We start from the raw sequence: 16,096 nt of genomic DNA on the forward strand, positions 1-16,096 counted from the left end.
GAGATTAAGGTGCAGATGAAAGGGGAGGAGTTGAGTTTGATGGAGCCTTTTGAGGTAAAGTAGGTGAAAATCTATTTTTTCACTACCTCAGCTCAACTGGTGTCTGTGAAATCGTCAACATTGTGCAGAACTGAGACTAATGGGCCGTGTGTGTGTGTGTAGCCAGTCCGTTATTTTTGTACAATCTGTTGGCCAATCACAGTTATGTTGTCGGGCAGGAAGGGAGTTGCGTGTCAGGACCCCTGTTTATTTAAGGACACACCATATGGCCTGAAGGTCATGGCAGGAAGAACATCTGTCATCATCTTGGTTGGTTTACATCATCTTGGTTTAATTGCCCAGTGAGATAGTCCCTTATCACTCGCAAATCTCTCCAAAACTACAAGCTTGTACAGTGTATAGGGATATGCCTATTTTGTATGGAAATGTATTCCAGACAAAGGGATGATCACCATTGACAAGTTTACTTTACTAATCCCTAATGCTTACATCATGTTAAAGGTGTTATGTCATGTTTATGATGGTGTTATGTAGGCTCATGACCCATAGCTAAGTATGACAGAAACCATGATAGGATCAGTGGTCCATGTAGTAGTGTGATGTGTTGGCACAGTCATTATCCATTTCCTGCAGTCAAATGACCTTGTGGCCTCATGGGTAGAATGTTATTAATAGTTTTCATAATTAATCAACATTTTTTTTTTTCGAACAGTTTTGTTATATTTCAGTCTTCTGTAATGTATGTGAAGTATCAAAATGGAATTCATTTCAACTCTATATCTGACATGGTACAAGTTCTTATTTTTTTTAAAGCCCATAACCATGTGTGTGAGGTGTGTACTTTTGTTTCAAATTAGATTTGTTTAAGACTACTAAGAAATACTCAGTGTGACCTTGATTTAGCCCACTGCAGTAAAAGGTTAATGTTCTCTCTTCTCCCCATGACAGGGTTCCAAGTTCTGGGGCATTGGCGCCGGACGCTCCTCTGGCCGTCACTCCATTGGACACTCCAAGAGGCTCAGCCTGGCACGATCACTGGACGACCTGGAGGTAGGCCCTATGTCCAGTGCAGTATTTATAACTGTTGTCATATCGTTTAAAACCTAGCACCATCCTACTCGGTTTGCCTGGTATTAACCCCATTTGTGTTTCTGGAATTTGAGTTTTTTGAATTAGAGTAAAATATCTGGTGTTCAATCAACTTAATTCAATAAAACTCTGTTCTGGCTTATTGTAACATTGTAAAATGGCCCTGTAACGTTGTGTACCCATCTTTATTGGGAACTGCATTTTGAGGGCATGCGGCTCGCTTATATGCGGAGGAGTTGGTCAGCTTGACTAATTTGGACATTCAGCCGAACCTCCCTCCCCCGTTCTGCTCCAGTTTCCATTCTTTTTGAACCTTTCATTTCTGTTTGCCTTCATCTCTCATATTTGGTGCCACACTTGCGGCGAGGGTGGCTCACAAAGTGGTCTTTGTGTGGGCTCGAGGCATGGGCCCTGTTGGTTTGGCCTTGTTAACGAGCAGCCTGAGGCATGGGCCCTGTTGGTATGGCCTTGCTAACGAGCAGTGCTGCTAAATGACGTTCCCACATTTCTCCCCTATTAGCATTGCTCAGGGATTCTACAGCCCCTCGCTATCACTCACACACACACACACACACACACACACACACACACACACACACACACACACACACACACACACACCCTAAACAGTAGTGTCAAAAACTTGAGGCATCTGGTTCTGTTTAAGTTCAATAGGGTTTTCAACAAGTCTCTTTGGAACATAAACCTGTATCTTATATAAAATGGCGCCGACAGAGATGGTCGCCTCGCTTCGCATTCTTAGCAAACTATGCAGTATTTTTTTTAATGTATTATTTCTTACATTGTTATCCCAGGAATCTTAAGTCATGCTTCCAGATAAACTAAACACCGTCTTTGTCCGCTTTGAGGATAATACAGTGCCACCGTCACGGCTCGCTAACAAAGACTGCTTCTCCCCTCTCTCATTCTCTGTGGCTGACGTAGTAAAACATTTAAACTTGTTAACCCTCGCAAGGCTGCTGGCCCAGATGGCATCCCTAGCTGTGTCCTCAGAGCATGCGCAGACCAGCTGGCTGGTGTGTTTACAGACATATTCAATCGCTCCCTATTCCAGTCTGTTGTCCCCACATGCTTCAAGATGGCCACCATTGTTCTTGTACCCAAGAAGGAAAAGATAAATGAACTAAATGACTACCGCCCCGTAGTACTCACTAATGTCATCATGAAGTGCTTTAAGAAGCTAGTCAAGGATCATATCACCGCCACCTTACCGGCCACCCTAGACCCACTTCAGTTTGCATACCGCCCCAACAGGTCCACAGATGACGCAATCGCCATCACACTGCACACTGCCTTATCCCATCTGGACAAAAAATAATACCTATGGAAGAATGCTGTTCATTTACTACAGCTCAGCATTCAACACCATAGTACCCTCCATGCTCACCATCAAGCTGGAGGCCCTGGCTCTCAACCCCGTCCTGTGCAACTGGGTCCTGGACTTTCTGACACGCCTCCCCCAGGTGTTGAAGGTAGGAAACAACATCTCTACTTCGCTGACCCTCAACACTGGGGCCCCACAAGGGTGTGTGCTCAGCCCTCTCCTGTACTCCCTGTTTTCCCATGACTGCGTGGCCATGCATGCCTCCAACTCAATCATCAAGTTTGCAGACGACACAACAGTAGTGGGCCTGATCACCAACAATGACAAGATAGCCTACAGGCAGGAGGTGAGGGCACTCGGAGTGTGGTGTCAGGAAAACAACCTTACAGCAACGTCAACAAAACAAAGGAGATTATCGTGGACTTCAGGAAACAGCAGGAGGGAGCACCCCCCTATCCACATCGAAGGGACAGCAGTGGAGAAGGTGGAAAGTTTGAAGTTCCTGGGCGTACACATCACAGACAAACTGAAAGGGTCCACCCACACAGACAGTGTGATGAAGAAGGCGCAACAGCCTTCTTCCGGCTGCTGACAAACTTTTACAGATGCACAATCGAGGGCATCCTGTCGTGCTGTATCACTGCCTGGCGCGGCAACTGCACCTCCCTCAACCACAAGGCTCTCCAGAGGGTGGTGCGGTCTGCACAAATCAAATCAAATGTATTTATATAGCCCTTCATACATCAGCTGATATCTCAAAGTGCTGTACAGAAACCCAGCCTAAAACCCCAAACAGCAAGCAATGCAGGTGTAGAAGCACGGTGGCTAGGAAAAACTCCCTAGAAAGGCCAAAACCTATGAATAAACCTGGAGGAACCAGGCTATGAGGGGTGGCCAGTCGTCTTCTGGCTGTGCCGGGTGGAGATTATAACAGAACATGGCCAAGATGTTCAAATGTTCATAAATGACCAGCATGGTCAAATAATAATAATCACAGGCAGAACAGTTGAAACTGGAGCAGCAGCACGGCCAGGTGGACTGGGGACGGCAAGGAGTCATCATGCCAGGTAGTCCTGAGGCATGGTCCTAGGGCTCAGGTCCTCCGAGAGAAAGAAAGAGAGAGAGAGAATTAGAGAGAGCATACTTAAATTCACACAGGACACCGGATAAGACAGGAGAAGTACTCCAGATATAACAAACTGACCCTAGCCCCCCGACACATAAACTACTGCAGCATAAATACTGGAGGTTGAGACAGGAGGGGTCTGGAGACACTGTGGCCCCATCCGATGATATCCCCGGACAGGGCCAAACACAAAGCATCACCGTGGGCAAACTACCTGCCCTCCATGACACCTCCATGACACCTACAGCACCCGATGTCACAGGGAGGCCAAAAAGATCATCATGGACAACAACCTCCCGAGACACTGCCTGTTCACACCACTATAATCCAGAAGGCGAGGTCAGTACAGGTGCATCAAAGCTGGGACTGAGAGATTGAAAAACAGCTTCTAGCTCAAGGCCGTTAGACTGCTAAACAGCAGTCACTAACTCAGAGATGCTGCTGCCTAGATTGAGACCCAATCACTGGACACTTTAATAAATGGATCACTAGTCACTTTAAACAATGCCACTTTAAAAATGATTACATATCTTACATTACTCATATCACATGTATATAATGTATTTTATACCATCTACTGCACCTTGTCTATGCTGCTCGGCCATCGCTCATCCATATACTTATATGTACATATTCTCATTCACCCATTTAGATTTGTGTGTATTAGGTAGTTGTTGGGGAATTGTTCGATTACTTGTTAGATATTACTGCACTGTCGGAACTAGAAGCACAAGCATTTCGCTACTCTCGCATTAACATCTGCTAACCATGTGTATGTGACCAATAACATTTGATTTGATTTGTACAGAACAGCTTCACACAATGTAAAGTACATTTCTTATGTCTGACCTAATTGGTTTTGACATTTGGTTTTGCTCACTTTTGCGTTTGTCATCGAAGGAGTGGGCGGAAGACTCAACTTCAGAGCCTTCTGTCAGCACAGCGGCTGAATCACTCTTACCTCAACATGGCTGTTCATTAGTACTACACAGCAATAGGATGTTATGACTTAACGGTTTCTGCTCTTTTTGTCTGAGGGATTTCTTAGTCACTGGTACTGCAGAGGAGTGAATATAAGATAATGGTATTGTCAGTCAGTGTGTGAACCCTGAACCGGGAACTCTACATATATAGATTTGCTCCACTTCACCATTTTCGAACGCTAGAGCGATGTCATTGGTTGAGGCCATCTCCAATTCTTTCAAGTACACTAGGGCCTTGCAGCCTCTTCAGGGTCAAGTACACTAGGGCCTTGCTGCCTCTTCAGGGTCAACAGTTACTGTGACGGTTATGGAGAGAGACGGGGCATTTGACGTGTTGCAAGTGTCTGTGAGGTCAATAAAACGAGCTACAGCTTTCATACTTTGTTAGCATTAGCTATGATCTCTGTCTACAGAGCCTGCTAACTGCACATGCTGGATGTAAACAACTGAATTATGCACCTATAATAGGATCCCCCAAAAAAGGTCTGCTATAGGCCTAAACAAACAAAGAAAACCTGCTACCTAGTAATGAACTACTTATAGCTCTAATCCAACAGAATAAATTGGATACAACATGTTATTGTCCACACGACGAGGAAAGCCTGGGCTTCACATAAATTAAATTTCTAGATACAAAACATATTGCAATATTAGGAAAACTTTGTCATCAAAAGCATTTCAGTTGACATGTAGGACTATTATAGAGAGAAAAATGAACATTGGACTAAGGTCAGCTCGTATTGAATTAAATAATAACTCATTTTGATGTCTCTTTTATAATTGGGCTCTCAGGGTAGTAGCTCATCCTACTGTTTGATCCTCTCTATGACGCAAACTGTAATTCTCTCAGAAATAGTTTTGGCTAGCAAAACAAACGGCTATATTTGGGTTGCCACAGACTGAATGGGAATCCCCGTTCAAATTGGGGACAGCAAGTAAGAGTATTAGGATTTCCTCAAGTGTTTCCTGGAACATTAAGACTTGGGTGTATTCCACCAGCTAAATAGTATTTTGGTCAGTGGGTGGCTGCAGAGGGAATTTGAACATAGTCCGGTAAGGGAATCCCGCCTTTAAAGTATAGCATTTTCCTCAAGCTGTACTTTTCCAAGTTATGAAATGGTGGAGTTCCTAATTAAAGGCCCAGTGACGTCAAAAACATGATTTGTCATGTGTTTTATATATATTTCCACACTATGAGGTTAAAATAATACTGTGAAATTGTGAAAATTATGATAATACCGTTTTAGTGTAAGAGCTGTTTGAAATAACTGGCTGAAATGTTTTGGTGGGATGAAGTTTTGGCCTGCCTTGTGACATTAGTTAACCAATAAGCAAGAGTTCCAAACCATTTTGCTAGTTTTCAGTTTTCCCCTCCCCACACAGACCATTCCCAGACAGTCCTAGCAAAATTCTTGCTTGAGAAATTGCTATTTTCTAAGAAGCTATTTTTGTTTATTTTTGACCATTTAAATTAAAAATAATCAAATAATCACACAAGGTAATAATTGTTTCCCAGAAATGATTTGATATTAAGATTAAAACAGCTGCATTGGACCTTTTAAGGGTTTCTTAGGAATTGCTGGTCCTCTGGGAGTTTTTTGTTGCTGCAAAACAGTTGTTGTGTAAGCACGTCTGTGGTCTGATAAGAACTTAACAGTGGCGTATTTGCACATTTTTCATTGTGCAGTCATCATTTCAGCCACACTGAAACCATGACAAAGTGAGTGCAATTTACCCATGCTGCTTTAAGTCATGGTATACATTCCAGGTAATTACTATGTTTGAGGTTTTCTTCTAATGGTGGCCAAAGGCAATTAGATCCTCATCTATGGCTGTCGCCCACCCCTGGTTTCCATTTCAAGGGCTCATCACCCCAAGGGCTCAGCGTTTACCATCCTTGCTAAACCAGACACCATTGTTTCACCGGAGAACGGTATTCAGTCAAGTTTAACTACGCTATAACAGCTTCACATGATCATCAGTCAAAGATCAATGAGCCACGCTGCAAGGCTCAGTACGGGAAGGAAACATGAATATGTATGCACTCACTACTGTAAGTCTACTAAATTTGTCAATGTAGAGCAACAGAAACACATCATCTGCTCTTTCTTGATAAGGAAAGTGAGAGCCTCCATTTGGCAGGCATCCTGTAAAGACAATATATGGAATGACAAACTGGTGCATGTTGTGCAAGCTACATCAAAGGAGTTTTACACCCACAATGTAAGATTCCCTATGTTCCTCACCATATAAATAACAAGTGTCATCGTATCTCAGCCTCTCCAGATTACTAGCGTGCATGACGTTGGAATATCCCATTATACAGGGATTGGAAGGTGTTTTGTTTTGAGAGCTTTTGGATAACCTCTCACCGTTTGACGCTACGGAAGCTGCGAGCACATGTGGCGGCTCTGTTGCTTTTTCCGTGGTTAGCCATGTGCGTCAGAGCCGCGGCAACAGGGGTCAGGAATCAGTAAACACTGTTATATTTGACCTCACAGAGCCTCTGACATGTAGCTACGCCAGACTGTCCTGTCGGCTAGCCGAATCTGCTGTTTTCTGTCTGTTTCGCTTGTCCTGGTTGCCATTTGGTCTCAGCAGAGGAGCTGTGATGATCAGCGGTTGATGTATTTTGTGTGTGTGTGGAGATTACGCGATAGGAGCATCTCGTTGCACGCTGGGGCTTTGTTGTCTGTGAACTTTGTATCGCTTCTATTCATTTTTCAGCACACTTGTCAAAGCCCCGCCGGCCCCCTTCCTCCTCGCACGCCAATTCCTTCCTCATCTCAGGCTTTAATTTCTGACTTAAATCAGATGCTTTGCACACTGAATGATAAGTGTGCGTCTGTGTGTTTCTGTGGTCTATGTGTACAAATGCATTACAAATAGTGTGAAGGAATGCTTGTGAGTGTATGCTATTTTGTGTACCTATGTGTGTGCCAAGAGTTGATGGCCCTCCCTTATCTGTGAGTCTAAGCTTCCCTCACACATCATAGGCTGGATAACAAAGCTTGGTTTGCCTGCCTGAGGCTAAGAGATCCACTTTGTGGGCGTAGCAGGAACTGTGAGGAGGGATGAAGACAGAGGGAGAGAAAAATAAATGGAAAGGGAAGGATGATAGAGTGGGTAGAGGAAAGTGAGAGAGGGAGGGAGGTAGGTAGGGAGTGAGAGAGGGAGGGAGGGAGAGAGGAAGCAAGGCACAGTAGCAGCAGGGGGAGTGTGTTTGAACTCTCAGTAGCTGTCAGGATCTTGGACTGCCGCTCTCCGCCTGAGTTTAGCGCTCCCTGGCTGCAAACACACACACACCGCGGAGTGAGCTGACGAATGGACTTGTTTCCACACACCAGGCGTGTGGAGCTGCAGCAGCACTGAAGACAAGCCAAACACAAGCTGCACACAGCGCCATACATGGAGCAAACTTTAACTCTCAACTCTGTAAGTATTCTCATCAAACTCATTGAGCATCTCTCTCTCTCTTCTTCTTGCTTTTATAGTTCATGCTTATCTCTGTGCTGTGGTGTCTTCCTGCATCTCCCTGACAGTTTTCTTGCCTTCTTTGGGCTCTTTGTAACTCATATTTGACTGTTTAAGTGCCTCACAGTGGTTAGCTTGTGTGTTCCTTCAGAGGAATGTTTTGGTCAGCTCCAGCCTCTAACAGAGCTTGCATGTGTGTGTGGCTATGTGACACACTGTGCAGTTCTATACAGAGATACTGTCCTGCTTCCTGAATACTGGGACCGGGGACACAAACTGAATTTAAATCAGGCATACTAAAAGGGTTTTGTGAAGTGATGAGTGATTTTTCTCATCGTCGACTCTCATCAAGTGTTCTTTATGAACAGTTGACTGAGCGGCGCTGTGTTTGGAGTCCCTTGGCTAGTGACCCATTTCAAATGAATTAGTGTTGTTTGGAGGAGTGCAGCACAGTTTTGGTGTAAAGGACCCAACCTTAAGGACCCAACCGACATGGAGAACAATGTTATTTTTAGGGTTGCCCATAGCAGCTTAAGTTGAGGTTGAACTTGATGTGGTTGCATGTGGTTTTGCTCTGCCCCTCTCTGTTTACTGTGCACTGATTCACCCCCTGCTGTTAGACAGTCAGTTATGTTTTTGTCTTAAAGGAACTAGTGGTGGCACATCTGTTTTTGGTATATGTTCTGTCTCTGGTCTATTTTTGTCTAATCTAAATGTATGGGATCAGCCAGAGCCGTATATAGAGATACACCGTATGTACCGGTATACCTCTGGATTCTGCTTGGGACATTATGATGCTGCTGCTGTGACTTGAAAGGCGTTGCAGAAATGGTGTGTTCTTGGAAGGATTAGCAGTCGAGGGAAGATCACGACACGCTTTTATCTCGCAGACGTCACAGGATGAGAGCGTCGACGTGTGGGTGGACAGTTGCTCTCACGAAATGTGTCCTCGGGCACAGCATTATGGGATGTAAAGAGCAAGTGGCCTGACATTTCCTAAATGCCTCTTCACAGCGGTGCGCTTTTTTTCCTCCTGCAGAGGTTTCATTGCGTTAAATAAGCTGCCTCTCTGCCCACAGACTGGAAAAATGGCTAGCTGCATTGGACTCCAGATTCAGTTAGCTGCAGAACTCAGAGGATGGAAACTCTGTGACCAAACAGACAGATGCGACAGCGGTTGCTGACCACCTCGAGACCACAGAAGAAAAGCAGTGTCTGACCAACTGAGGTCAGAAATACAGTACTGTGTACTCCCACACTGACCGTGTGGTTGGTTGGTTATTGTGCATAGTACACCCAGCTCAAAACTGAATGATGTCATCACAGTGACACCAAAACCATGACATCATTCTGTCAACATTTAGCCAACTGCCTGGTGGGAAAGGAGATGTATTAAATTAGTTGGCAACAGTCAGCTCTGTTTTGTCCCATTTACCTGGTTGTGTTGAATAGCCTCCTCCTATCTGAGATATAGGCAGGCTCTGGGAATAAAGCAGTATGATTCAAGGCCATCTACCCACCCACCCACACTATTTACATTCCAATTGATTTTTTATTTATTTCTACTTTTCATCCATTTCTTCATACTGCATCGTTTGCAGTACATCTCCTGCCAAGGGTGTGGAAGTAACTCAATGAAGGAAAACCATGGAACTAGGACACCGTTTCTCATGAAAGGAAACGGTTTGAACATGTCGGAGAGAGAAACTAGTACACACTTGTTTAAAAAAAAAGTTTTTATTTGTCTTTAACCTCAAACCTGTGTCTGCTTCGTACGGGCGTGTATCTTACTGGAGTAAGAGGTGGTGTCGTGTTAGAACTAGCGTGCTAAGAGAATGCGGTTCTTCAATAATGCAGGGAATGAACGCGTTTGTTGTTATCTTTGGCCATATGTTGGCAGAGAAAGTTGAGAAACAATGCCAAGGTCCTGTCTCCTTAGCACCATCGATAGAATAAGACAAGTCCTCCCCCCCTCGACGCTATTGTGAGAGCTTTGCTAGGGCTTTGCTGTGCTTTTCTCGCTCGTGAGATATTTCAATAACTTATCGACACATATCAATGGATTGAAATCTAGGATGTAGGTTAATATAATGATTCCTTTTAGCATGTTCTTTTTATCCAAGCGTCTTACAGTACTGCATACATACTTTTTCATATCTTGCCGCAGTGGGAATCAAATTTACAACCCTGCTGTTGCAAGCACTCTACCAACGGAGCCACACAGGACTAATGCAGAATTCTATTGTGTGACCTAGTTGCTTTCTGTTGAGCAAAACAGTAACTCCTGTGGTTTGTACTATAAAGTACAGCACATGGTATGTGGTCATGGTATTTCCAGAGGCGCTTGAGGTGTATGTTGCCCCTAAAATTACAAATCTAGGTTCAGTTTACCCTCCCCCGTTCCCTGTAGGAGGTTATTAAAGGAAAATTGATCTGAGACCTGCCTGATATCATCACTGATGCAACATTCTAATCCCCCCAAAGGCGCAGCACACATGGGTGGGTGGATAAGAAGTAGCATATAGATATAAATACTAGGATTACTTAACATAAGTATTTCAGATTTATTTCATTGCATTTATTTCATTGCGGGCAACAACTCTCTAGTAGGAAGATGTGGGTGCTTCAAAGGATGGATAGATTGATTGGCCTTTGGAAGCTAAATTGGATTAGATGACACCAGTGTGTTATAATATTTCAAGTTTATTTTTATACAGGGGAACATATAACTCTCCCTACTCTCAGCCACTCAGTCTCTGTAACAGTTTGTACATAAACACAGCAATCCACACTGTCTCTGTCTGTTTCCCTCCAGAAACGTCTATTTTTGCCCCTCTGAGAGCTGCCCCAAACTTGTCCCCATGCCAAATACCCATGAGGACTAACTAGACGACGACATCTGTTTGCCTTTCCCCTATGGGGACTGACTTAACCGAAACCCCCATCCCCGTTTTCTCTCCCAGACTCCCCCAGCCAGTTAAGGTTCCCAGTATGACAGTGGTGGTCGGTGCCGTTTTAAGATGAGGGAGGACGATTCTTTTTTTATGAGCATGGCCTTATTTTTATTACAGGATATTGGATAACTGTTCATATTCATATTCTTTTCACCCAGCTCAAAGTAACATCGATAGGTTTAGGCTACTTAACATTATACTCAAATTTTCCCTATACCCATCAAGAGGTTGGTACAACCTAGCCTATCAATTAAAGTTTACAACGTACACTCCAGTTCAAAAGTTTGGGGTCACTTAGAAATGTCCTTGTTTTTGAAAGAAAAGCTACATTTTTGTCCATTAAAATAACATGTGTTTGATCAGAAATACAGTGTAGACATTTTAATGTTGTAAATGACTATTGTAGCTGGAAAATGCAGATTTTTATGGAATATCTACAGTTGAAATCAGAAGTTTATATACACTTAGGTTGGAGTCATTAAAACTCGTTTTTCAACCACTCCCCACATTTCTTGTTAACAAACTATAGTTTTGGCAAGTCAGTTAGGACATTTACTTTGTGGATGACATAAGTAATTTTTCCAACAATTGTTTACAAACAGATTATTTCACTTATAATTCACTGTATCACAATTCCAGTGGGTTAGAAGTTTATATACATTAAGCTGGAAAATTCCAGAAAATGACGTCATGGCTTTAGAAGCTTCTGATAGGCTAATTGACATCATTTGAGTCAATTGGAGGTGTACCTGTGGATGTATTTCAAGGCCTACCTTCAAACTCAGTGCCTCTTTGCTTGACATCATGGGAAAATCAAAAGAAATCAGCCAAGACCTCAGAAATTGTAGACCTCCACAAGTCAGGTTCATCCTTGGGAGTAATTTCCAAACACCTGAAGGTACTACATTCATCTGTACAAACAATACTACGCAAGTATAAACACCATGGGACCATGCAGCCGTCATACTGCTCAGGAAGGAGACGCATTCTGTCTCCTAGAGATACATGTGCTTTGGTGCGAAAAGTGCAAATCAATCCCAGAACAACAGCAAAGGATCTTGTGAAGATGCTGGAGGAAACAGGTACAAAAGTATCTATATCGACAGTAAAACTAGTCCTATATCGACATAACCTGAAAGGTCGCTCACTAAGGAAGAAGTCACTGCCTTAAAACCGCCATAAAAAAGCCAGACTACGGTTTTTAACTGCACATGGGGACAAAGATCGTACTTTTTGGAGAAATGTCCTCTGGTCTGATGAAACAAAAATATAACTGTTTGGCCATAATGACCATCGTTATGTTTGGAGGGAAAAGGGGGATGCTTTCAAGCCGAAGAACACCATCCCAACCGTGAAGCACGGGGTGGCAGCATCGTGTTCTGGGGGTGCTTTGCTGCAGGAGGGACTCGTGCACTTCACAAAATAGATGGCATCATGAGGATGGAAAATTATATGGATATATTGAAGCAACATCTCAAGACATCAGTCAGGAAGTTAAAGCTTGGTCGCAAATTGGTCTTCCAAATGGACAATGACCCCAAGCATACTTCCAAAGTTGTGGCAAAATGGCTTAAGGACAACAAAGTCAAGGTATTGGAGTGGCCATCACAAGACTCTGACCTCAATCCTACAGAATATTTGTGGGCAGAACTGAAAAAGCATGTGCAAGCAAGGAGGCCTACAAACCAGCTCTGTTACACCAGCTCTGTCAGGAGGAATGGGCCAAAATTCACTCAACTTATTGTGGGAAGCTTGTGGAAGGCTACCCAAAACGTTTGACACAAGTTAAACAATTTAAAGGCAATGCTACCAAATACTAATTGAGTGTATGTAAACTTCTGACCCACTGGGAATGTGATAAAATAAATAAAAGCTGAAATAAGTCATTCCCTATACTATTATTCTGACATTTCACATTCTTAAAATAAAGTGGTGATCTTAACTGACCAAATACAGGGAATTTTTACTAGGATTAAATGTCAGGAATTGTGAAAAACTGAGTTTAAATGTATTTGGCTAAGGTGTATGTAAACTTCCGACTTCAACTGTACATATGCGTACAGAGGCGACATTATCAGCAACCATCACTCCTGTGTTCCAATGGCATGTTGTGTTAGCTAATCCAAGTGGATCATTTTAAAAGGCTAATTGATCATTAGAAAACTCTTTTGCAATCATGTTAGCACGTCCTCCGTAAGTTGTTATAATTACTGTGTAAGTCTGTGGAAGGGGGTGAGCCTCCTAGTTTTTGTATTGAAGTCAATGTACTCAGAGGAGGACGGAAACTAGCTGTCCCACGGCTACACTATGGTACTACCCTACAGAGTGCTGTTGAGGCTACTGTAGAACTTCATAGCAAAACTATAAATTATTTGGTAACGTGATTGTATTTCGTATAGTGTAGCCACTGCAGTATGACCAGAAGAACCAACAAGGCACTGGATCACAAGGTCACGGAATTGAATATTACACTCAGCAGAAAGTCAGGGAATGGGACTATTTCAATGTCAAGGCCCAGTCCATCTCCCTTAGTCTAGTTACACACTGAAAAACTCAAAGCTTACAAATCACAAGGCCCTCTCATCATCATAGGCTAAAACAAAACCACCGGTGGCGGCCTCTGATTGGCTAAGTACTAGGTGCAAAGCAGCATGACAGAAATATGATGCCAAGTTTTCATTAGTTTCTTTGAGAAGATACAGTATATAAAGTGATCTGTGCATTTGAACACAGCGTAAATACACCAATTTCAGTTTTGCACATCAAAACCGAATGCTGCACGTGCTGCCTCAGTTTTGACCAGATTAGATTTAAAATGAGCAGCCAGCTCACAAACGAACGAGTACACCAGGGAGAACGCAACAAGCATGCAGATGCAATAAGTGAAAACATATTATATAACTGGGGATAGCTAGCTTACATAATGTCACAAAGCATGATGTGCTAGCCAGTTAAAGTTCATTCTGAAATAACTTCACATTTACGAGTTAGTCAGAACTGAGTTTAGAAAGACTTGATAGCTGCTTATCAAAGGTAGATAACTGGTTAATTCGACCCCCCCCCCAAAAAAAATTACCAAACTATTTCTCAATGTGTTTGAAAATTACTGTTGCTGGCTAATTAATTAGATCATGCTTTGTGATACACCCGGTTTTATGCTGTTTTAGTCCACACATGTCGCCCTTTCACCTATAGTAGAACCTGATGAACAACATGGAGGGGGGGCAGTAAGCCACGTGCGGAAGTAAGGCGTCTGGCGCGAGAGATGTATTGGGAGGGAGTTCTGACTGAATGCACATTTGAGCGCCCCCAGGATGTCCATTTACTTTGTGATGTTATAATTTATGCTAGCAGTTCCCCATCATAGCCAATAGCTGGCAAAACAATCCAAGCAATGTTCGCAAAGCCTATGCACCCACGGAGGCGGAGATGCTGCTGCTGTTTGTTTTGAACAATATTTTTTGTTAAATATATTAATTCAAAAAATATATATATTTATTTTGTTGAGAAAACATAAATCTTGTTTTTTTTTAGACGAATGACAAATGGGGCGTGGCCCTTAATGCTATAATAAGATCACCCTTGATTTTTTAAACACTGCATGAAACCCTTCAAGCTTTCTCTCTCTGTAGTGGGGCTATTTTTGGGAGACTAAGGGGGAAGAATCTAGGGCTAATTACAAGTGCAAGGTTTCAGTTTGGAAAGCCCATTTCTTGTGTAGCTGTGGGGGAGAAAGCAGGGCGAGGGCGTGTTGGGGTCTAATGTGGCCAACTCTGCACGCCTTCAAGGCTCTCCTCCGTCATAGTCAACAAGGCTGTGATGTCTGAATATTTTTCTTGAGTGGACCAGTTCGATCTTCCTCAATGTTCCTCAACTGATTTACTGCAAAGATGTTTTCAGCTCAACGTTGAACGTCACACACTGTACAGTAAGCCTGTTATGATAGTTTGAGATGTCAGATGTTATCCAATCTATTCTCAATTAAGTTATCAATTTTTTACATTCCATCTGCATTCAGAGCGACACTAGCAATTGCTTAATGGAGCGAATGTCATGCCTCGGAAATACATTAGGTCACTGTACCTATACGAAGGGTCAGGCGGGGTTAAATTGATATTACCCGTCTCTGGAACAAGGAAGAAACACTCAGTTCTGACTGTTATATAGTCTGGGTTTGGTGTGTCTGACCCTGAGAGATGTAGAGCATCAGGAATGAGAAAGGTAAACATCTCCAGTGAGAGGAATGCTAACACAGTAACACTCCCAGCTAACGTGTCATGGCTGCCCTAGTATGACCTGTCTAACAGTGACACAGATATATACACTACATGACCAAAATTATCTCATTCCAAAATCATGGGCATTAATATGGAGTTGGTCACCCCCCTTTGCTGCTATAACAGCCTCCACTCTTCTGGGAAGGCATTCCACTAGATGTTGGAACATTGCTGCGGGGACTTGCTTCCATTCAGCCACAAGAGCATAAGTGAGGTCGGGCACTGATGATGGGCGATTAGGCCTGGCTCGCAGTCGGCATTCCAATTCATCCCAAAGTTGTTTGATGGGGTTGAGGTCAGTCAAGTTCTTCCACACCGATCTCGACAAACCATTTCTGTATGGACCTTGCTTTCTGCACAGGGGCTTGCTGAAACAGGAAAGGGCCTTCCCCAAACTGTTACCACAAAGTTGGAAGCACAGAATGGTCTAGAATGTCATTGTATGCTGTAGCGTAAATATTTCCCTTCACTAGAGCTAAGAGGCCTAGCCAGAACCATGAAAAACAACCGTAGACTATTATTCCTCCTCCACCAAACTTTACAGTTGGCACTATGCATTGGGGCAGGTAGCGTTCTCCTGGCATCTGCCAAACCCAGATTCGTCCGTCAGACTCCCAGATGGTAAAGCGTGATTCATCACTCCAGAGAACGCGTTTCCACTGCTCCAGAGACCAATGGCGGCAAACTTTACTGGTATGGCTCATGGTGATCTTTGGTTGCTCGGCCATGTGTGGCTGCTCGGCCATGGAAACCCATTTCATGAAGCTCCTGATGAACAGTTCTTGTGCTGACGTTGCTTTCAGAGGCAGTTTGGAACTTGGTAGTGAATGTTGCAACTGACAGACTGT

At 43.4% G+C, this 16,096-nt stretch overlaps 1 protein-coding gene across 1 annotated transcript in view; it reads left to right on the forward strand.

The window, feature by feature from the left end:
* Positions 1-16,096, forward strand: part of LOC115133596 (regulator of G-protein signaling 12-like) — a 72,572-nt gene that overhangs the window by 9,027 nt on the left and 47,449 nt on the right. The window contains 1 exon segment of the mRNA XM_065021922.1: positions 949-1,050. Coding sequence (XP_064877994.1) covers positions 949-1,050 — 102 coding nt within the window.

The sequence above is a fragment of the Oncorhynchus nerka genome, linkage group LG8 (genome assembly GCF_034236695.1).
Source record: "Oncorhynchus nerka isolate Pitt River linkage group LG8, Oner_Uvic_2.0, whole genome shotgun sequence".
Classification (NCBI taxonomy): domain Eukaryota; kingdom Metazoa; phylum Chordata; class Actinopteri; order Salmoniformes; family Salmonidae; genus Oncorhynchus; species Oncorhynchus nerka.